Raw genomic sequence first — 23306 nt, 5'->3', positions numbered from 1 at the left:
AGTGTTATATTACTAATAAAAGTCTGTATACGTTTTATTATTATCATTGGGATTTTTTTTTTTTGGGGTCATTTTACAACAAAACGATGTTACTCATTTTGGTTTAATATACCGTACAAATAAAGTGAGTTATTAAAAAAAATATTTATGTATGAAAACATAATAGCTTTGTTTTAATATGAATTTGTTCTAAACCTCTTAAAAATAGAAAAAATATGATGTAAAATTTTGTACTGAAGAAAACAAATGACATAAAAATACTACTAATAGTGTTATATTACAAATAATTCTCTGTATATGTTTTATTATTTTTTATTTATTTTTTATTTTTTTCATTTTACAACAAAACGATGATATTTATTTTGGTTTATTCTACCGTACAAATAAAGTGAGTTATTAATTAAAAATAAATATTTATGTAGGAAAACATAATAGCTTTGTTTTATTATAAAGTTGTTCTAAGCCTCTAAAAAATAGAAAAAATATGTAAAATTTTGTACTGAAGAAAACAAATGGCATAAAAATACTACTAATACAATAGTACTAATAGTGTTATATTACTAATAATAGTCTGTATATGTTTTATTATTATTATGATTTTTTTTTTCATTATACAACAAAACGATGATACTTATTTTGGTTTAATATACCGTACAAATAATATTAGTTAATTATTTAAAAAAAGTATTTATGTATGAAAACATAATACCTTTGTTTTAATAAAAAGTTGTTCTAAACCTCTGAAAAATAAAAAAATTTGATGTAAAATTTCTTACTGAAGAAAACAAATGACATAAAAATACTACTAATGCAATAGTATTAATAGTGTTATATTGCTAATAATAGTCTGTATATGTTTTATTATTATTATTATTATTTTTTTATTTTACAACAAAACAATGATATTAATTTTGGTTTAATATACCGCACAAATAAATTGAGTTATTCATTAAAAAAAAAACCTTTCATTTATTCTCTAAGTGTTTCACCCTTTTAAAAAATAAACATTATTCTGCATGCACATGTAAATATTCATACTTCAAATTAATAGTCTGAATAGGATGTTATTTTCAGTGCATGCAGAAGGCATCGGCCCAGTGACATGACGGCTAATATCCTCTCACAATTCCACTTCTTTTCCCCTAAAAATGTGCCAGAACAGAAGCCACAATCCATCCCATTCTTACAAAAGATTAAGCCTGCCCAAAAATTCAATCCAGCTGTTGTGGAATTTAATCATTATCGCCAAAACAAAGCCTGCTGAAGTTGTAATGACTCCGATCATCATTAAGTTCTGCTCCTAATTCGGGGCTTTAATATTTCAGAAACAAGTCAAGTTGGTGTTGACATTCAGCTGCAGCATGTGGCATCATTGATAATTGTAAAAAAAAAAAAAAAAGTCCTGAGGCGCTCTTGTGTTGCATTGTTGTATCAAATTAGCTGGAGAGCAGCCAGAAAAGTAGACAAACATGGTGAGGATGTGGCTGACAAGCAGCTTGACTCCACTCTTACATTGCAGTTAATGGCCTTCTTTTGTTGCAGTAATGAAATATTTGTGCAGAGATGTGGTCAAATACAATCACCTTCTTTTTGTTTTCTCCCCCACAACACCTGAACTAAGCACTGCTTCAAAAAAAAAACAAAAAAAAACAGCTCACTATATGACGACATCTGCTTTTAATTCCTTGCAGCAGACCTGATCAATAAGCCAATCAATTAGGATCAATTAAGCTCATCTCTGAATGGAGATATTACTAACGAAGCATATCTTAATGCAGCAGTCAGTAAAGTGCAGGTGGGCCGTCTGCCACATAACCACCTCGACGTGGCTCCGCCTTCCTGACTCAGCATGCGGAAGGCCTGCAGTCAACATTTGGGATCAATGCTCAAAAGGTCCAACTGGGCACAAACAAGTACACCAAAACTAAAAGTGCACTTAAAAGACAGGCCAACACACACTGAGGGCCTTATAATATATATTTTCACTAGAGGGAGCCAGTGAGCAGGGATCTTCTCCACAGACAATACAGCAACTCATGTTACATTAAAGCAAGAATAATAATAAAAACAATAAAAAATTAAAATCCCATATAATACATATTTGACAAATTATAATTATATGCAAAATTATAATATATACTATTGAGTATGTAATTGTATTCATTATTTTATAATGTAAATATACGTCAAAGGAGAATTTTGATTGAAAAGTTTATTACTTTTAAAAAATATTTTTCTAAAATGCAAAAAGATAAGAGTTACCTAAAAAAATAAATAGTTTTTTAGCAAAATACAATGCCTACTTTTTTTTATATCAATATAGTGTGTGAATGTTGTCTGTCTGTCTGTGTTGGCCCTGCGATGAGGTGGCGACTTGTCCAGGGTGTACCCCGCCTCCCGCCCGATTGTAACTGAGATAGGCGCCAGCGCCCCCCGCCACCCCAAAAGGGAATAAGCGGTAGAAAATGGATGGATGGATGTTGTCTGTCTATCTGTGTTGGCCCTGCAATGAGGTGGCGACTTGTCCAGGGTGTAACCCGCCTTCCGCCCGATTGTAGCTGAGATAGGCGCCAGCGCCCCCCCGCGACCCCAAAAGGGAATAAGCGGTAGAAAATGGATGGATGGATGTTGTCTGTCTATATGTGTTGGCCCTGCAATGAGGTAGCGACTTGTCCAGGGTGTAACCCGCCTCTCGCCCGATTGTAGCTGAGATAGGCGCCAGCGCCCCAAGCGACCCCAAAAGGGAATAAGCGGTAGAAAATGGATGGATGGATGTTGTCTGTCTATCTGTGTTGGCCCTGCGATGAGATGGCGACTTGTCCAGGGTGTAACCCGCCTTCCGCCCGATTGTAACTGAGATAGGCGCCAGTGCCCCCCGCGACCCCGAAAGGGAATAAGCGGTAGAAAATGGATGGATGGATGTTGTCTGTCTATCTGTGTTGGCCCTGCGATGTGGTGGCGACTTGTCCAGGGTGTACCCCGCCTTCCGCCCGATTGTAGCTGAGATAGGCGCCAGCACACCCCGCCACCCCAAAAGGGAATAAGCGGTAGAAAATGGATGGATGGATGTTGTCTGTCTATCTGTGTTGGCCCTGCAATGAGGTGGCGACTTGTCCAGGGTGTAACCCGCCTTCCGCCCGATTGTAGGTGACATAGGCGCCAGCGCCCCCTCGCCACCCCAAAAGGGAATAAGCGGTAGAAAATGGATGGATGGATGTTGTCTGTCTATCTGTTGGCCCTGCGATGAGGTGGCGACTTGTCCAGGGTGTACCCCGCCTTCCGCCCGATTGTAGCTGAGATAGGCGCCAGCGCCCCCCGCCACCCCAAAAGGGAATAAGCGGTAGAAAATGGATGGATGGATGTTGTCTGTCTATATGTGTTGGCCCTGCAATGAGGTAGCGACTTGTCCGGGGTGTAACCCGCCTTCCGCCCGATTGTAGCTGAGATAGGCGCCAGCACACCCCGCCACCCCAAAAGGGAATAAGCGGTAGAAAATGGATGTTGTCTGTCTATCTGTGTTGGCCCTGCAATGAAGTGGTGACTTGTCCAGGGTGTAACCCGCCTTCCGCCCGATTGTAACTGAGATAGGCGCCAGCGCCCCCCGCCACCCCAAAAGGGAATAAGCGGTAGAAAATGGATGGATGGATGTTGTCTGTCTATCTGTGTTGGCCCTGCAATGAGGTGGCGACTTGTCCAGGGTGTAACCCGCCTTCCGCCCGATTGTAGCTGAGATACGCGCCAGCGCCCCCCCGCGACCCCAAAAGGGAATAAGCGGTAGAAAATGGATGGATGGATGTTGTCTGTCTATCTGTGTTGGCCCTGCAATGAGGTGGCGACTTGTCCAGGGTGTAACCCGCCTTCCGCCCGATTGTAGCTGAGATACGCGCCAGCGCCCCCCCGCCACCCCAAAAGGGAATCAGCTGTAGAAAATGGATGGATGGATGTTGTCTGTCTATCTGTGTTGGCCCTGCAATGAGGTGGCGACTTGTCCAGGGTGTACCCCGCCTTCCGCCCGATTGTAGCTGAGATAGGCGCCAGCGCCCCCCGCGACCCCAAAAGGGAATAAGCGGTAGGAAATGGATGGATGGATGCTGTCTGTCTATCTGTGTTGGCCCTGCAATGAGGTGGCGACTTGTCCAGGGTGTACCCCGCCTTCCGCCCGATTGTAGCTGAGATAGGCGCCAGCGCCCCCCGCGAACCCAAAAGGGAATAAGCGGTAGAAAATGGATGGATGGATGTTGTCTGTCTATCTGTGTTGGCCCTGCGATGAGGTGGCGACTTGTCCAGGGTGTAACCCGCCTTCCGCCCGATTGTAGCTGAGATAGGCGCCAGCGCCCCCCCGCGACCCCAAAAGGGAATAAGCGGTAGAAAATGGATGGATGGATGTTGTCTGTCTATCTGTGTTGGCCCTGCAATGAGTTGGCAACTTGTCCAGGGTGTACCCCGCCTTCCGCCCGATTGTAACTGAGATAGGCGCCAGCGCCCCCCCGCGACCCCAAAAGGGAAAAGGCGGTAGAAAATGGATGGATGGATGTTGTCTATCTGTGTTGGCCCTGCAATGAGATGGCGACTTGTCCAGGGTGTACCCCGCCTTCCGCCCGATTGTAGCTGAGATAGGCGCCAGCGCCCCCCGCCACCCCAAAAGGGAATAAGCGGTAGAAAATGGATGGATGGATGTTGTCTGTCTATCTGTGTTGGCCCTGCGATGAGGTGGCGACTTGTCCAGGGTGTACCCCGCCTCCCGCCCGATTGTAGCTGAGATAGGCGCCAGCGCCCCCCGCCACCCCAAAAGGGAATAAGCTGTAGGAAATGGATGGATGGATGTTGTCTGTCTATCTGTGTTGGCCCTGCGATGAGGTGGCGACTTGTCCAGGGTGTAACCCGCCTACCGCCCGATTGTAGCTGAGATAGGCGCCAGCACCCCCCGCCACCCCAAAAGGGAATAAGCGGTAGAAAATGGATGGATGGATGGATGAATGAAAGCATAAATCAGAGATTTGGGTGTAATAGAAGGTAATTTACGATTAAAATTAATAAAAAGTACCAATGATTGTCACACACACACACACACACACACGAGGTGTGGCGAAATTATTCTCTGCATTTAACCCACCACCCTTGATCACCCCCTGGGAGGTGAGGGGAGCAGGGAGCAGCAGCGGTGGCCGCGCCCGGGAATCATTTATGGTGATTTAACCCCCAATTCCAACCCTTGATGCTGAGTGCCAAGCAGGGATGTAATGGGTCACGTTTTTATAGTCTTTGGTATGACTCGGCCGGGGTTTGAACTCACAACCTACCGATCTCCGGGCGGACACTCTAACCACTAGGCCACTGAGTAGGTATATATTGCACAAATGTTCAGTTTTTCTTGTAAAATTTTGACTTGCTCTGACAAAAATTACGACTTTTATTATAATACTGCCAATATTTTTCTTGTGAAATTCCAACTCATTTTTCAAACCAAGCTTTTTATATTTGCATAGTATGTAAATATTATTAATGTTGTCAATATAAATCTTTACATGTCTAGAAAGGGTGGTCCTAAAGATGGAGGCATTTTTCCGAGGTCTCAAGAGGGTAAGAAATACAAGAATGTGTGTGTGATTGTGTGTGTGTGTGAGCGTGTGTGTGTGTGTGTGTGTGCGAGTGTTGTTGTATTCTAAGCTTCTTGAGACATCAACAAGGAAAAGTACCTTCCATATGAGGACCGATGAAAAAGTTAGGACCAAAATCATGGTCCTAATACGGAAAACCATTGCATCTAATAGAGAATGTCTCATTTGCACACCTGGTGGTGAAATCTATCAAAATTAGTGTGGTCCCAAAAAGGAGGGATTTATCAAATTGACTGTGACACACGGTCAACATATAAAATAACAAGTGTGTAACAATTTGAAGTGGTCCCCCTCTGGCCAACATATGTAATAACAAGTGTGTGTAAGGAACTAAAATTCACCCACTTTGGCCAAGTTTAATAATCCATTTCATATATATATATATATATATATATATATACATACTGTAATAACCAAAAAGCACTTACAAACAAAAATTAATAAATGAACTAAAAGCAGTCTTTTTCTAACAATATGTCGACTTTTTTCTTATAAAATTGGGAGTAATTTCTCATATTCTTTCTGTTTCTGTAGTATTGCAATATTTTCCCGTAAAATTATTACTTTTTCAATGTAAAATTATTACTTTTCAATGCAAAAACGGTGACATTTGCCATATCCAATTGTGTTTTATTTCACAATATTGACCTTTTTTTTTTGTTGTTCTTGTAAAACAGTGACATTTTTTGAGTAAAATTCCAATTATTATTATAATACAGCCAAAATTTCAAAGTTTTTTCGTAAAATTGTGACTTTTGTCGAGTAAAATTCAGACTCTTTTTATAAAATTGCCAACATTTTAAGCTTTGCTTGTAAAATTGCGACAGCTATAAATTGAACCCCCAATTCCAACCTTTGATGCTGAGTGCCAAGCAGGGATGTAATGGGTCACGTTTTTATAGTCTTTGGTATGACTCGGCCAAGGTTTGAACTCACAACCTACCGATCTCAGGGAGGACACTCTAACCACTAGGCCACTGAGTAGGTATATAGTGCACAAATGTTCAGTTTTTGTTGTAAAATTATGACTTGCTTTGACAAAAATTACGACTTTTATTATAATACTGCCAATATTTTTCTTGGGAAATTCCAACTCATTTTTCACACCAAGCTTTTTATATTTGCATAGTATGTAAATATTATTAATGTTGTCAATATAAATCTTTACATGTCTAGAAAGGGTGGTCCTAAAGATGGAGGCATTTTTCGGAGGTCTCAAAAGGGTAAGAAATACAAGAATGTGTGTGTGTGTTTGTTTGTGTGTGTGTGTGTGAGTGTTGTTGTATTTCTAAGCTTCTTGAGACATCAACAACAAAAAGTACCTTCCATATGAGGACCGATGAAAAAGTTAGGACCAAAATCATTGTCTTAATACAGAAAACCATTGCATCTAATAGAGAATTACTCATTTGCACCCCTGGTGGTGAAATCTATCAAAATTAGTGTGGTCCCAAAAAGGAGGGATTTATCAAATTGACTGTGTGTCAATTTGATAAATTGACACACAGTCAACATACAAAATAACAAGTGTGTAACAATTTGAAGTGGTCCCCCTCTGGCCAACATATGTAATAACAAGTGTGTGTAAGGAACTAAAATTCACCCCCTTTGGCCAAATTTAATAATAAATGTATATATAGACATACTGTAATAACCAAAAAGCACTTACAAACAAATAAATGAACTAAAAGCAGTCTTTTTCTCACAATGTGTCGACTTTTTTCTTATAAAATTGGGAGCAATTTCTCACATTCTTTCTGTTTCTGTAGTATTGCAGAATTTTCCCGTAAAATTATTACTTTTTTAATGTAAAATTATTACTTTTCAATGGAAAAACGGTGACATTTGCCATTTCCAATAGTGTCTTTTATCACAATATTGACCTTTTTTCTTGTTTTCGTGTAAAACAGTGACATTTTTTGAGTACAATTATGACTTGTAAAGTAAAATTAGAATTATTGATATAATACAGCCAAAAGTTCAAAGTTTTTTTTGTAAAATTGTGACTTTTGTCGAGTAAAATTCGACTCTTTTCATAAAATTGCCAACATTTTAAGCTTTTCTTGTAAAATTGCGACAGCTATAAATTGAAATTCCAACTTATACCATAATAAAGTATGTTAAAGTTAAAGTACCAATGATAGTCACACACACACTAGGTGTGGTGAAATTTTGACTTTCTTTGACAAAAATGACGACTTTTATTATAATACTGCCAATATTTTTCTTGTGAAATTCCAACTCATTTTTCACACCAAGCTTTTTATATTTGCATAGTATGTAAATATTATTAATGTTGTCAATATAAATCTTTACATGTCTAGAGAGTGTGGTCCTAAAGATGGAGGCATTTTTCGGAGGTCTCAAGAGGGTAAGAAATACAAGAATGTGTGTGTGTGTGTGTGTGTGTGCGTGTGTGGAAAAGCCCATGTGTGTGTGTCCATCACCCCGCCACGCCGGCCCTGCACCCGCCAAGAATCCCAGCTAATGATCCGCTGCTGCAATCTCCTATTATAGCAGCGGGTTGTGGGAGGAGGCGGGGCCCCGAGTGGGTGAAAGAAGGCGGCACAGGTCTGCCCCCTTTTCACTGCCTTATGGCCTTTTCTGCTTAAGAAAAGCAGCCTCGGGTAGATCATTGGAGTGTGATAAAGTAATTCAAGCGGAGGAAACACTGAGAGCAGGTGGGTGGACGCCTCATGTAGTCCTGACAAGTGTGAGGACGTAAGCCCGCACCCAAACAAGACTAGTCATGAAAATAGCACATGTTCAAAATGTGCATTTTTTTTTTAAAGCATCCATGCTTAGAAAATGTTCCACAGTGAAAATTCCCCCGGTTTGCCCAAAGCTCATTCCTGAGAGATGGCTGTCCTCATTTATAAATAGTTGCCAGGCTGTTTGTTTCATCCGTCTGATACTCGACACCAGAGGATCTGACAGAGCTACACACCAGCTCCAAGCCCCCCGTTCTGGTCCCCCCATGATGGACACTCTCTCTGGGGCAACTCCTCTATTTCTGTCTGGTCTGCGGGCCCGAGACCCGTTGCCTCGCTTCGGTCAGAGCCTCAAAGTCCCCGCAGTGGAGTACGTAGAGGGTTGTTGAAGACAGGGCCACCAGAGGGGTGTCACCCGGACACCCCCGATCAACAAGGCCTTTTGGGGGAGATTTGAGTCCAAATGATGGATTATATACATGGAAGGTAAGCTAAGACTTCGCTCAGCGTTCTTGCTCCAAGGCTCTGCATTTAGAAAAAGCCAAGAAGGAAAAATAAAGCCAAAAATGTAACTTGTATTTACCATCTCTGTAAATTCCAATTTTAGAGAATTATATTACAACTTGACTTGGATGACTGACTAAGACTATTTAAAATGATTTATTTAATTTTCACTAGATAAGTTCGGTCTGTTTGGACTTCTCAACGGAGGTCACGGTGGTGTCAGGTTTGAACATTAGAATCTGTCGCTGTCCAAAAATAAACTAGTCACAAGCAAAAATTAACATAAATCTAACTGACAACCTGATTTTTTTGCTTTAAAATAAGATCACAACGTTCTGAAATGAACTAGTTTTGTGTATGTAAACAATATATTTAGACCGCATTCTAGGAGTTTGTATACTATTACAATGTAAAGAAGGGCTGAGATGTTCTCTAAATACTCGGTGTGGCTTCCAAGTCTGAAGATATCAATGAACATTTGGATTCTGAAGCACGCCTCTGATGCTTCTTAACGGATTAGCATTTTTTTTTCAAAGCAAAGCCGTAGTACATTGTGTACTCAAACAAACAAATACATTCTAATACCAGACACTTTATTAGGAACCGTGCACCATAAGGCATTACATAAGACTTGGTCTTGTTACAGTGGGGCAAAAAGGTATTTAGTCAGCCACCGATTGTGCAAGTTCTCCCACTTAAAATGATGACAGATGTCTGTAATTTTCATCATAGGTACACTTCAACTGTGAGAGACAGAATGTGAAAAAAAAATCCAGGAATTCACATTGTAGGGAATTTTAAAGAATTTATTTGTAAAATATAGTGGAAAATAAGTATTTGGTCAACCATTCAAAGCTCTCACTGATGGAAGGTGGTTTTGGCTCAAAATCTCACGATACATGGCCCCATTCATTCTTTCCTTAACACGGATCAATCATCTTGTCCCCTTAGCAGAAAAACAGCTCCAAAGCATAATGTTTCCACCCCCCATGCTTCACAGTAGGTGTGGTGTTCTTGGGATGCAACTCAGTATTCTTCTTCCTCCAAACACGACGAGTTGAGTTTATACCAAAAAGTTAAATTTTGGTTTCATCTGACCACATGACATTCTCCCAATCCTCTGCTGTATCATCCATGTATCCATTTTGGTATAAACTCAACTCGTTATGTTTGGAGGAAGAAGAATACTGAGTTGCATCCCAAGAACACCATACCTACTGTGAAGCATGGTGGTGGAAACATCATGTTTTGGGGCTGTTTTTCCTGCTAAAGGGACAGGACGATTGATCCGTGTTAAGGAAAGAATGAATGGGGCCATGTATCATGAGATTTTAAGCCAAAACCTCCTTCCATCAGTGAGAGCTTTGAATGGTTGACCAAATACTTATTTTCCACCATAATTTACAAATAAATTCTTGAAAATTCCTACAATGTGAATTCCTGGATTTTTTTTTCACATTCTGTCTCTCACAGTTGAAGTGTACCTATGATGAAAATTACAGACCTCTGTCATCATTTTAAGTGGGAGAACTTGCACAATCGGTGGATGACTAAATACTTTTTTGCCCCACTGTATATTGTGTGGGGGTACTTATGGTTGGTTATGTATTATTAGATATTGTAGTACAATGGTTGTGTGTGTTTGGGTTAGTTATTGCAGTCGACTGGTAGTGTGAGTCTCGGTTATGTGTTATTAGATATTGTAGTACAATGGTTGTGTGTGTCTGGGTTACTTATTGTAGTAGACTGGTAGTGTGAGTCTTGGTTGTGTATTATTAGATATTGTAGTACAATGGTTGTGTGTGTCTGGGTTTAGTTTTTGCAGTCAACTGGTAGTGTGAGTCTTGGTTATGAGTTACTAGATATTGTCGTACTCTGGCTGTGTGTGTCTGGGTTAGTTATTGTGGCCGACTTGTAGTGTGAGTCTCGCTTATGTATTATTAGAAATTGTAAAACACTGATTGTGTGTGCCTGACTTATGTGTGTGCGTGCGTGAATGAGGTCATTTAAGTTCTTGCAAATATTGACGCGCCCAAAATAAGTCACGTGAGACTTTTGTGCACCTAGCAACAAGCACAGGTTGATGCAAACATGCCAGTGAAGGTCAGGCCGATTGAGTGCAGGGATTTACAGGACTGTTTTCAGAACCACGTAGCGTACAGTACAGTTGAGAACTTCCTAATGGAGGCAGGCTATGATTCCCTGGACAACCAGACACATTTTTATGATTTTTGTACTTGGTTTTGGTTAGATAGTGTTTTCAGTTCTTGATATATGAGCTTTAGACTTACAGTGGGGCAAAAAAAGTATTTAGTCGGCCACCGATTGTGCAAGTTCTCCCACTTAAAATGATGACAGAGGTCTGTAATTTTCATCATAGGTACACTTCAACTGTAAGAGACAGAATGTGGAAAAAAAAATCCAGGAATTCACATTGTAGGAATTTTAAAGAATTTATTTGTAAATTATGGTGGAAAATAATTATTTGGTCAACCATTTAAAGCTCTCACTGATGGAAGGAGGCTATGGCTCAAAATATCACGATACATGGCCCCATTCATTCTTTCCTCAACACGGATCAATCGTCCTGTCCCCTTAGCAGAAAAACAGCCCCAAAGCATGATGTTTCCACCCCCATGCTTCACAGTAGGTATGGTGTTCTTGGGATGCAACTCAGTATTCTTCTTCCTCCAAACACGACGAGTTGAGTTTATACCAAAAAGTTCTATTTTGGTTTCATCTGACCACATGATATTCTCCCAATCCTCTGCAGTATCATCCATGTATCCATTTTGGTATAAACTCAACTCATCGTGTTTGGAGGAAGAAGAATACTGAGTTGCATCCCAAAAACAACATACCTACTGTGAAGCATGGGGGTAGAAACATCATGCTTTGGGGCTGTTTTTCTGCTAAGGGGACAGGACGATTGATCCGTGTGGTATCTGTGTGTATATGATGCATGGGATTCTGGGTATTTGTTTTGTCGTGTTTATTTTGTGTTATAGTGAGGATGTTCTCCCGAAATGTGTTTGTCATTCTTGTTTGGTGTGGGTTCACAGTGTGGCGCATAATAGTAAGAGTGCTAAAGTTGTTTAAACGGCCATCCTCAGTGTAACATGTATTGCTGTTGAATAAGGATGCCTTGCAGTCTTTTACGTGTGTCTGCAATAGCCTCGTCAAACAATTGTTAGGGCCCGCAAGTTGTACAAGTTGTATAGGACGGTAGTACGCCCTTATTTATGTTCTTTGGGTGAACTCCAGCGTACATTTGAAAGAATAATTACTCTGAAATTCGGGAGTCTCCCGGGAAAATTGGGACGGTTGGCAGGTGTGACGCTGTCAAGCGGCATTTATATAAAACTTGCGGGCCACACTAACATTAAATATTAATATTAAGTTGCGGGCCGCGTGTCTGAGACCCCTGGTTTATACATACATAGCACAAAGCAACAAAAAAAAAACTCTGTATGCAGTATTATTTCATAAAAAATTTCAAAAGAGTTATGTGGCTCCCATTGTTTTCTTTACTTTGTGAAACGGGTCAAAATGGCTCTTTGAGTGGTAAAGGTTGCCGACCCCTGCTGTAGGCCAATATATATCAAAATGCGGGCTTAAAATGTCCCATTGTCGCACTTTAAACATTTGTGTAAATGGGAACAAGAACAAAAAAACACATTCGGGAAATTCTAGTGTTGTTCAGTTTGTTTAGGCCTGATTTATCCCAAAAATAACGTTCAAACTTGATAAACAAGATTCCAACAAAGAACGGTCATTATAAAAATGGCTAATTCCTGTTTTTTATTTTGCCTTGCAGGAAATTTGCGGGACTTTTTTGGAGAAGGACGAGTGAGATGCAAGGCTCCGTAGCAGCTGGAACCCTTAACTCTGGGTTCTTGCATCCTATAGTCAAACATTTCATGTTTGAATGAATAACTGAGCTGCTGAAGACACAACCAAGCCTGCATCATGTCATCGGTGGAGAAGCGTCGTTCGGGTCGTTCGGGTCGCTCGAGACGGAAAAGTGGCAAACATCGAAAGTACAGTGATGGAGGCTTTAGCGACACCTCGAGTGGCGGATCCTTCCTAGACGAGACCGACCGTGAAGTCAGGAGCCTCACTGACAAAGCCTTCAGGAGTCTCTGCATTGGGGATGAGGCCGTTTATAATGACTCGGACCTGGGTCCTTCATCACCGGGCAGCCAGAAGGACAGGCAACTGGCATTTGGTCAGAGTGGACTTGAAAGAGAGGACAGGGAGGATCTTAAAAGAACTGCACATGACAGCTTTAGTATGATGGTGCAGCAGTATGGACAGAACTGGAACCCTGAAGGAATGTATGGGGCAGAAAAGAACATAAATCCCACATGGGAAGTTTATGGAGACATGACACAGGGGAGGCTTTCTGCCACATTCCAAAACTCCTTTATGGAAATGTCCCAGCAAGAGAGATTTCTTAGAGAAGACCACCTGGGCCATTTCAGCAACGGACTGTCAGATCTGAGTTTGCAGAATCGCAGGAGTCGTTCCAGAGTTTCTTCTCTTATAAGAGCATTTAACTCTGAGGATGGAGCAGTTATGGAGGGTCAACTCAGAGATTGGAACGAGACAAGTTGGAATAGACCAGCTCTGATGAGCATGCCTACAACATATCAGCAAAACTTTACTAATGGTCAATTCCAATTCTCATCCCAGGATGTCAACCTTTACACCTCTGGAGCAGCTGCAGTGTCTCATATGGACACTGCTTCCTCCTTCATGGCATCTTCCCACAGTCAACACAGCACGATGACACAAGTAGACTGTAACACAAACGTCTTTATACATAGTGAGTACAGTCCTTTTAGAGTATGGAGAGAGCATAACAGGTTACGCTTTCAACAAGGGGAAGTCTCAGGGTTGATGCACTGTTCAGAGTTCCCAAAGTGGAATCATACAACCATGTATAAGCAAACAAATGGGTCCTCTATGTTTCAAGAGAGAAGTATAAGGAATCACAGGACTATGATTACCCCTGTAGTTCCAAACCATCCTTCAATATCCACAAGGTTGCAGAAAGCTTCCGCTATAGAGAAACGCTGTGAATCTGACTTGGCAGTACATCATCCACTCATAATGAGGACACACAGTCTGGGAACCAAAAGACTTACATCCCAGCGGCCATCAACTGCATCACCCACTACTGATGTGTCTTCCTCTGCTCAGGACACCGTTAAAGCTCTCCAGGAACAGATAAAAATGATGACTGGAACTGAGACGGCAGCTGAGAAACAAGGAGTGCTTTGCAAAGACTTCACACCACTTGACTATGATGATGTAACAATGGAGCAAAATGTTCCAGGCAGAAACAATCTGCTCTCACCACAGCTTCCTGTGGCCCAAGCAGAGCCACCAGAACCTTGTCAGTATGCAGGTCATCCCGAAATTGTGGAACATGCTCCAGTTCGTGTCGACAGCAGCGGGGCCACTCCTAATGTCAGAATGTCAAGCTATAAATCTAAAGCCACTAGCCTCCTCTTCAATCTCAAAGACAACAGGAAAAGAGTAAAAAGTACCTACAGTCCTAGTAAATATAAAAGCTTTGAGACAGTAGAAAAAAGCAAAGACACACCTTTACAGCAACCCAAAGACACTGTTATAGATATACCTGAAGATCTACCATCAGATGGTTATGAATCCAGCTGGAACCCACATCAGTATGTCAAACCATCCAACAGTCCTAAGCTCTTATCTGGAGTAACCATCAGTCATCCTACCACAGGCCACATTTCAGACTATAAGACTGTTAAAAGACAAGATGAGCAGGTTAAAAATTACACCAGTAATCAATTGATTAATGGCCAAAACCTTACTAAAGAACAGCCGTCATCTACTTCCTATACGGAAAACACAGACTTGCTTAAGCAACCTGGCAGAGAATATCTAACAAGCAAGGATTCAAATGAAGCAGATGTGAGGCAATCTGCACAGGTGTCTGGCTATTATCCAACAGACAGCATAAACGACAATAGTGTTTCAAAGGAAACGTTGAGATCTATACGTACACCAAACACAGAAAAATACACACTACCAGCAACTGTAGCTCCATGGAAAGAAGACCAACATGTTCAGGCTAATATACAAGAAATCCACATAAAGGAGGAGATCCGTTCACCAAAACAGCAGAACATGAATAAAAACATTGACAGGCAGCAGTTATACGCTTCACAGGTAACTATAGATACCGTATGTGCAGCAATGTTAAAAGACAACCAGCAACCATTAAAATCTATTATGCAGGGCAGTTCAAAGGTCCATCAAGTGAAAGATGGACAATTCACGGATGTCAAAGCTGAACAAACTAGAGCAAATCTAATTCAATCAGAGCAGATGCCAGTATCGCTGCCTAAAGTCGAACGATGGAATCATGTGGATACTCCCAAAGACAATACTGCAGAATCAGCACAACCAGTGAAGACAGATGTAACAATAAAAATAAGGAAAGAAACAGACAGAACCATTAAGGAAAGCCCAAAAGCCGAACCAAGCCAATTTACAAATAGAAAAGAAAAAACAATTATTGTTAGAGAACAAGTGGAACACATAAGAGAAACCAAAGCAAAACAAACCAACACACAGGAGCTTAAAGGCACGGATGTGGAAAATCAACAGTTGATAATAGAGACAACACAAAGTTCCCAAAAAGATTGTATGAAACCAAATCAAGATGAAGTGAAACCCGTCAGAATTGAACAAGAAGGTGATAAGAAAATGGTACAGCAAGTAAGAGAGGAAACGTTTATTACAGAAATGTCTGCAGGGAAACAAATAAAGACAGACATACCTAAGGTGATGGCTAAACCTGACCTAGCCAGCACAAAGATAGATAAACAGAATGTTGAAGACGTACAAGAGAAAAAAGCTAAGGCAGAGCAAGTTCAACCTAAAGCAGAAATACATGAAACTAAAGAAACTAATTCTGAGGCCAAAAAAGCAGAACAAGTCAAGCTGGATCTAATCAACATGGATCTAGCTAAAGTAGCAATAGCAAAACAACAACAAATGACAGAAAGGTTGACAAAGCCTACAATTCTGGCAAATCCACAACACGTCAAAAGTGAGCCTAGTAAAGTTGAGCGTGTAAAGGCGGAGTTAGCAAAAGCTAAAGCCGAGTTGGCAAAAATAAAGGAGAATATGAAGGGACAGCAAATAGAGAAAGTCACAAGCACAATGATCACAATGGAAGAAGGCATTTCAACAAAAGAGCTGACAATCAAGCAAAGCAAAGAGCAGCCTCAGGCAACACAAACAAATCAACCTTCTGATAAAATATATATTACAAATAAAGTGGATCATGAGGCTGATTATTATGAGACTCTTAGAGAAAAATACGGATTTACTAACAAGGTCTATTTTGGCAGAAACAAAACGGCTTCAAACAATACCAATGTAATATCAGCCTTACCACTTGATAATGTTAAAAAAGTCGATGACAGCAAATCAAAAAATGAACATCCCCCAATTAGTGGCGAAACCAAACAGCAGGTCAAAGAGGATGTAAAATCCAAGAAGAAAGGGCCTGAGAGTCATAATGATTACAGTGCGTCTACCAAAGAATTCAAACTATTACCGACTTGTCGAGAGAAAAGAGCACCTGGTGGTGTTGATTTGGATAAAGGAACGGATGTCAAAGTTGACAAGTTGGAAAGATATGATGCCTTGTCTCATACTCAGCAAACACATTCTGGGGGAAAACATAAGTCAGAGTGTGGCACTCTGTCAAATAAAGGCCTAAAAATTACCTCCATGAAAGCATCAAGCCATGAAGAGAAAGCTCAGACAAAACAGGAGATTCTGACATCCAAAATAAAAGCACATGCTGAGAAAGAAATTTCAGCCATCATGGAAGTGTTTAAGCAAATCCCTGCTAGTCCAAATCTTCATGAAAAGCTGAGGCCTCCACTGCACGAGATGTCAAGAGGCAATGGAAGCACAGAACCCAGCAATGGTACTTCAAAACATCACATGGGAACATTAGGTGTGCAACTTGTCAAGGAACTTCCCAGCTCTAGAGGAACATCGGGTCAGAATCTTGATCACTTAGAGAAGGACGTTCCTATTGAACCTGGGAAGGACATTGACCCTATACTTGAACCACCAACAGTGACAAATAATGCTCCAAATTCTTTGAGCATAGATGGAAGCTTACTTAAGAATCAGACACAATCAAGTCAACCTGAAACACAAAATAAGGAGCAAGAATTAACGCAAGAAATACTGCAAGAAAACCTGGCAGAAAAGTTGGGAAAACCGAAAAATGTCATACCCAATCCTGCATTAAACTCTGATCAACTTATGGAGGAGTCATCACAATCCACAAGCACACAGAGCATAGTTCACAATAATTTTGTCTTCGGTCAGACTGAGACCTTTGTGGCTAAGGACAATTTGCAGATCCTGGGAAAAACTGTTAACGGAAAAAAGAATGCCGAACAATGTAATGCTGACTCAGACAAATCATGTGTAGAAATGTGCATGACGAATGAGTTTGTGTTGGATGGGAATAGAGAAATTGCAGGGGAAACTCATTCTATAGAGACGCAACTTAAAGTTAGTATGAATATGCATCATGATGTCACAAAGAATATGCTCTCTCCCCTGCAGCAATCCTCTAATATCAGTGCAGCATCTCAAAGCAAAGTACAAGTGGAAGAAGCCCTGACTGGAAAAGATGCTTCCCCTGCAATCACTTTAAGTTCTATAAATAAAGTGCAAACCGAAACCCAACTCCTTTACTATAAACAGGACATGACGACAGCAGAAAAGGCAGAATGCACTCTTCAAACATTCAAAGAAGATTCTGTAATTAACTGCATCAAACATCAAGAGGAAATTCATACAGGAGAAATAAAGTTACAGCATACAGCACCCAAAGTCATAAGCTCAGGTATCAACTACGTCCAGGATTCCGACGAGGTTGTTGCAGAAACTCAATCCGTAACACCGTCCCTGGAAGAGGATGTGGCACCTGCTATAAAGCTATCTAAATGCAGCAATATAGGGGATAAGAGTGCACCCCTATCGGAAGAAAAGAGCAATTACATGGCTAACCCTTTAGCTGATAAGTTAAACAGACATGAATCTCCAAAACCTGAGGAGACAAACCTTGGAGAAATTAATCAACAAGAAGATGTTCATATAGACAGCATTGAAATCAAAGTTGTCCCTGGAGTACCAGAGATTGACAATGTGGCAAAGCATCTCAACACAACATGTTCTAATGTGGCTACAACTGATCAAAATCAACCAGACACATCAACTAACCTGGACAAAAGCATGAGCATATTAATCAAAGATGATGAAGCTAAATACCCTGTCACAAAAGGCTGGGAGGAGCAGGTGGAAGATAAGTTGAAAGACAATCTCAGTGTACAACATGTTTTATCCAGTGTGAGAAAATTGGCGGACTCACTGAAGAACAAGGATCAACAACAAAGCATAAATAAAGCAACAGATCATGGGGAGGTAGACTTAGCACAAAGAAATGAGACTACCGCAAATGTATTGCCTAATGAAGGAAACTACTTCCAAGTTCAATGCATGCCAGAAAAAAATCCCGCTTTTAAACATATGAGTACAAATGTTGGAGATATGTCGACCGTTTCAAAGGCAATGGAACACTCTGACCAACTATCAAGTCAGACTAAATCAGAATCTTCAACATTAACTGTTCAGACAAGAGGAGTAACAGTTAAGAGCCCTTCAAGACAGAATGATTGGCCCTCAGAGTTGCAAAACAGAGAAAATATAAAAGATAGGAATGGGGCAAAACATCACTCTGAAGTTCGATCTAGTTTATCAGAAAAGGAAAAACAGAGCTCAAGAAACCCACAACCAGCCAGGGAGGAACCGCAAGTCAAGTCAAAGCCAAAAGACAGAGTGTCAACAATTCCTGATATATCAGCCTTGGCGGACTATGCCAGATTGAAAGTCATTGTTTCTGAAGATAGAGAAAACACACATCAGGAATTCCCTCCACACAAAAAAGAAGGATTCTTTCCACTGATAAAGTCTCGTCATAGCAGACGCCCCGTGTTCACTTCTGACATTCAAGACCACTACGTCAAGGAGAATATTTTGCCAAAAAAAGCAGAGCTTAATGCCAAAGTCAACAAGGAGCCCAAACCTGTTGTCTTTCCCATTACTGAGATAGAACATCAACGGACTGGGATGTTCAAACTGGAGGACAGAGACAGACTAGAAAAAAATGTTTTACACGTCAAAGATCACAAGAGAGCTTTGGAAAAACATCTACAAGATCTGAAGAAAATGACTCAAGAAGCTCAGGTTCAAAAGGAGGTGGAAGGCAAAGAGGTGTTTGAGTCTAGCAGACAAAGAAATATTCATTTTACACAAACTACCCCATCATCATCATTCAATAAGCCGAGAGAAACCAATTGGTCAGTAAAACAACTTGATGATGCAAATTTAAAAGAAGATAGCAAATCAAATGTAAGACGATTTGAAAAAAATGCAAATACAAACAAACTAGATGAAACTATATCAGACAAACTTCAAAAAGTAAAGCTGGAAGCTTATCCCGAAAAAGCAAAAGTCAAACTACAGCAGGTTTCTAGAGGAAGGGAAGACAAAACTACAGAGGACATGAGCGTGATCATAGGTGAGAGGGGAGCTTTTATATCAGAAGAGCAAAGATGTGCACAAAGAGAAGCAGAAGAATGGGAAAAACTAAAGGAAACAGCACAACGAATGGAGGAAGAAAGACGAGCAAAACAAACAGAAGGCAGGAGAGAAAATACGACAGAAAATAAAAGTACGATTGAAAGGAAAGGAAATATAGCTGAAACTCAAGAGTATGAGCGGGAAAGCATGGTGGTGGGGGATCAAAACAGACTCAGCCTGGAGGACAGAACTGCTCAAGAGGAAGAGCAGATGAGAGCTCTGCTCAAAGAAGAACAGCGTCTAGCCAAGAAGATTGAGGAGAGAAGACGCGCAGAGAGGAGGAGAATTAAAAATATTCAAGAGCAGGAGATGGAGACGCAGCAGAAGGGAGAAAGGAAGGGACGAGATGAACCGGTGCTATGTGCGGATAAACAGGGAGCTATTGAACAACAAAGAGAGGAGCAGCTACCCAGAGGTGAGGGTGCAACTGAAAAGGTGAGCAGAAATGATGAGACCAAAGCTAAAAAGAAAGAACATTCAACTGCTCACGGGGAGAGAGTGTCAAAGTCAGAGGAGCAGAAACGAGCAGCCCTATTAATTGATGCTCTTCAGTATTACACCATCACCTCAACAGATAAGAAACCTAAAGAAAGACGAGCACGCTCCCCAGTACCTCTTCAAAAAAGAAACCATCCACCTGTGCCAAGTGAAGACTCAGGACTTCAAAGAACTTCACATAGGCCTCCAGTTGCAGCCTCTCCTGCTCCATCTCTCCCACGCTCCAATGCTTCCTCCCCAGCCTTGGGAGCCAAACCCTTAATGTTCAGAGTGAAGGATAACACTACCAAAGGTTCTCCTTTCATCAAATCAGTCAAACCACGCTTCCATAAGAATTTTGGAGAAGATTCCAGAGGGGCTTCTCCCATGGAATGGAGAGCAGACAGAAGAGAAGACGAGCAAGAGATCATGAGACGTAACACAGGAACTCCAATCAATGCTGACACAAGCACAGGATTAAACAGACTTGTTTCTAAAAATGAATCCTCGAACAATCTGACCGTATCATCATCACAAGAATACTCCGCTCCTCTTCCACACCACAAACCCTTCTCAAGGAGAAACATCGCTCCAGAAGAAGAGGACTTTCGTTCCGTCATCAGTAACATATCTGAGGATGTGGAGAGTTTTGCCACCAGTGCGACTGACCTGGCGGACGTACGAGGGTTTTATGACTATGAGAGGCCAGTATCAGCCTGCAGTCTTAGCAGTGATATGTCCCGTTTGGGAAAACCTCCAACAGTTCCCCCCAAAAGTGACAAAGCCTTGCGCAAGGCACAACGGCTGACTACTCGTAGAATACGGAAAGAGATAAGCCAAGATACTCCTGCAATCCCTGAGGAGAAACCACAACAGAGAACCTCCAGTAGGGCTTCTTCTGCCTCCTCCGAGGTATGGTCTTCAAACCGCCATGCCGTGGCTTCTCCGCATTTTTCCCCTCCTGTCTCTCTCACTTATGCCCCGACTCTTGGGTCTAGCTCTACGCACACAGAGAACCAGCACTCTCCCCTCATTTCCCATACTTCACCTCACTCTACCGTCCCCATCTTCCTCCCTCTTGCCTCCCCTCCCGTTACTACACCTGCGTCGCTATCAGTTGCCTCCCATTATTCCACTGCTCCCATCTCACATTCAGTAGCTACACCTCTTCTCTCTGCACCTGTATCACACCCAGTAGCATCTCCTCATGCCCTTTCCTCATTCTCAGCTGCTTCCCCTCATCTTATTGCACCCGTGTCGCACTCAGTCACGTCTGTATTGCAACCGGTCGCCTTGCCTCATTCCACTACACCCGTACTGCAACTAGTAGCCTCCCCTCACTCCACTGCTCCTTCATGCCACCGTATCGCCTCACCTCACATCCTTGCCCCTTCATCCAAACTCGTTACCAAAACTCAAGTCCTTGCACCTGCCTCCCCCCAATCTTCTGTATCCCAACCCATCCCTTATGCCCCCCATCTAGTTGCCACCTCTCATGTCACTGCACCCATCTCCCTCCCAGTGTCCTCTCCTCATGCTTCTGCCCAAATTACCCACCCTACTGCTTCAAATATGGTTCCTCATGTTCCTTCTTTTCCCACTTTCTATTATGCTACCCACCCAGCTGCAGTGACACAGTACCATGTACAGTCCTACCCACTGACCCAGCGTAAGGTGTTGCAAGACATTGGTTCTGGACAATATTTTCTTGTGGATGCACCTATTGAGGTGAAAACGAAGACTTTCTTTGATCCACAGACTGGAAATTTTGTTCAGCTTAATGTGCGTGACTCTGGACAGAGCATATTCCAACATCAGCCTAATTTAGATTTCCCCCAACCCAATTTCCAACCACATTTGCAGCACAACCAGCATCATAAAGGCTACCAAGCGTATCCAGAAGTATTTAAACCTGCAGGCATCTCCTCTACATCTTCCCAAAGATCATCCTCAGGAGCCCAGGATGAAACATATTTGACACATCAAAGCAATGAAAACGCACAGAAATCTAAGGGTCAATGCTACAGCCCAGAGCAAACCCCATACATGGATACAGTTAATGATGCAAACAAAAGACAAAACACTGTTTACAACACACAAGAGTTGTTCCAAGAGTGCGACACAAACAGCCAGCTTGCAGGAAGCACAATTTGTGAAAATGATAATGCAGTCCGCGATATAATAACCATGAGTGAACTGGATGACTTCATGGAGCTGACTGACTGGTGAAGATAAATGAATACTAGCTTTGGGGTTGTTGTGAATGTCAATATAAACATTACATAATAAGTGTATATGTCTGTCATGTGGAAACAGCATCCGAATATTTTTAGCGCGACCTTGTGACATGATGCTATATTGCCGAAACTGTATAATATTAGGCTATTATTTGTGCTACAGAGTTCACCATTCCATTTCCCTTTATGAATATGAGGTAGGAAGATATCTCTCTTGTGTAAACACTGTGCTAGCACTACCCTTGGCTTGCTGATGCATGTGTTGTAAGTGGTCAACTTTCTGCTGATGGTGTGAAGCTCTGTTTAATGAAGCCGTATGTATGTCACATACATTGTTGATCTGAGCTGTTGTGAAACGTCAGTATTTAATGTTGGAAGCTGTGTTTTGCGGTGAAACAAAGCAATGTGACATGGACTCAAAAACACAATTGACTCAACAAAATTTCTGCTCATCGAAATGACTACCTTTCAGAAATTACAGTACCTGACGGATGCAGATTTCATTTTGCGACTCGAAAACACAATAAAAGCAATTACAAAATGATATTACTGTCAGCATCCTGTTTCGAGACTTATAATAATCCCTGGGTCTATATGACTGAAATTAAACATTTTTTACTGATTGCGAACAACAATTATGAAGGGCTGTTTAGAGAGAGCACTGAGGGGAATGGTCCTGAGAGAGTTAATAAACAAAGAAAGAAAGCAGTTAACTTGTGTGTATGTGTTGTAATGTTTTCTGTATGGAACCAATCCAAATGTTTTAATTATTGCCCACCTTCCGACGGGATCTAAGAATGAAAAATATATTTTCTCTGATTTCCCCTGGCTGATACAAAAGAAGACTGAAGTGCTAAATGCCACCCATAGTGGCCACATGTGGGCTCTACTTCCCCTGAGAAGCTGGGAATTGTGTTGACCACTGTGTGGCATCTTGGTAAATTGTGTCGGAAAATAACCCCAGATCACAATTTTCAATAGATATTTTGTGATAATGGTGAGATATGTTGATCTGACTTAAAACTCTGATTAAATAT

At 41.4% G+C, this 23306-nt stretch overlaps 1 protein-coding gene across 2 annotated transcripts; it reads left to right on the top strand.

Moving 5' to 3' along the window:
- The first annotated feature begins 8539 nt into the window (after positions 1-8539).
- LOC133558996 (uncharacterized) lies at positions 8540-22813 on the top strand. 2 transcript variants are annotated; one of them, XM_061910262.1, is made up of 3 exons: positions 8541-8815; positions 12651-20944; positions 21657-21794. In XM_061910262.1, exons 2-3 carry the CDS (start codon positions 12803-12805, stop codon positions 21663-21665), a joined length of 8151 nt encoding a protein of 2716 aa, XP_061766246.1. In that variant the 5' UTR covers positions 8541-8815; positions 12651-12802; the 3' UTR covers positions 21666-21794. The 2 variants fall into 2 exon arrangements, with proteins under 2 accessions (XP_061766245.1, XP_061766246.1); XM_061910261.1 differs by having other exon boundaries at positions 8540-8815; positions 12651-22813.
- Positions 22814-23306: the final 493 nt, after the last annotated feature.

Source organism: Nerophis ophidion, linkage group LG09 (genome assembly GCF_033978795.1).
Source record: "Nerophis ophidion isolate RoL-2023_Sa linkage group LG09, RoL_Noph_v1.0, whole genome shotgun sequence".
Lineage (NCBI taxonomy): Eukaryota > Metazoa > Chordata > Actinopteri > Syngnathiformes > Syngnathidae > Nerophis > Nerophis ophidion.
The sequence above is the reverse complement of the archived record's forward strand: the minus strand, read 5'-3'. Positions and strand labels throughout refer to the sequence as shown.

What these genes read in the sequence shown, in the direction of transcription:
- LOC133558996 (XM_061910261.1), top strand. Translation starts at nt 12,803, where the DNA reads ATGTCATCGGTGGAGAAGCGTCGTTCGGGTCGTTCGGGTCGCTCGAGA.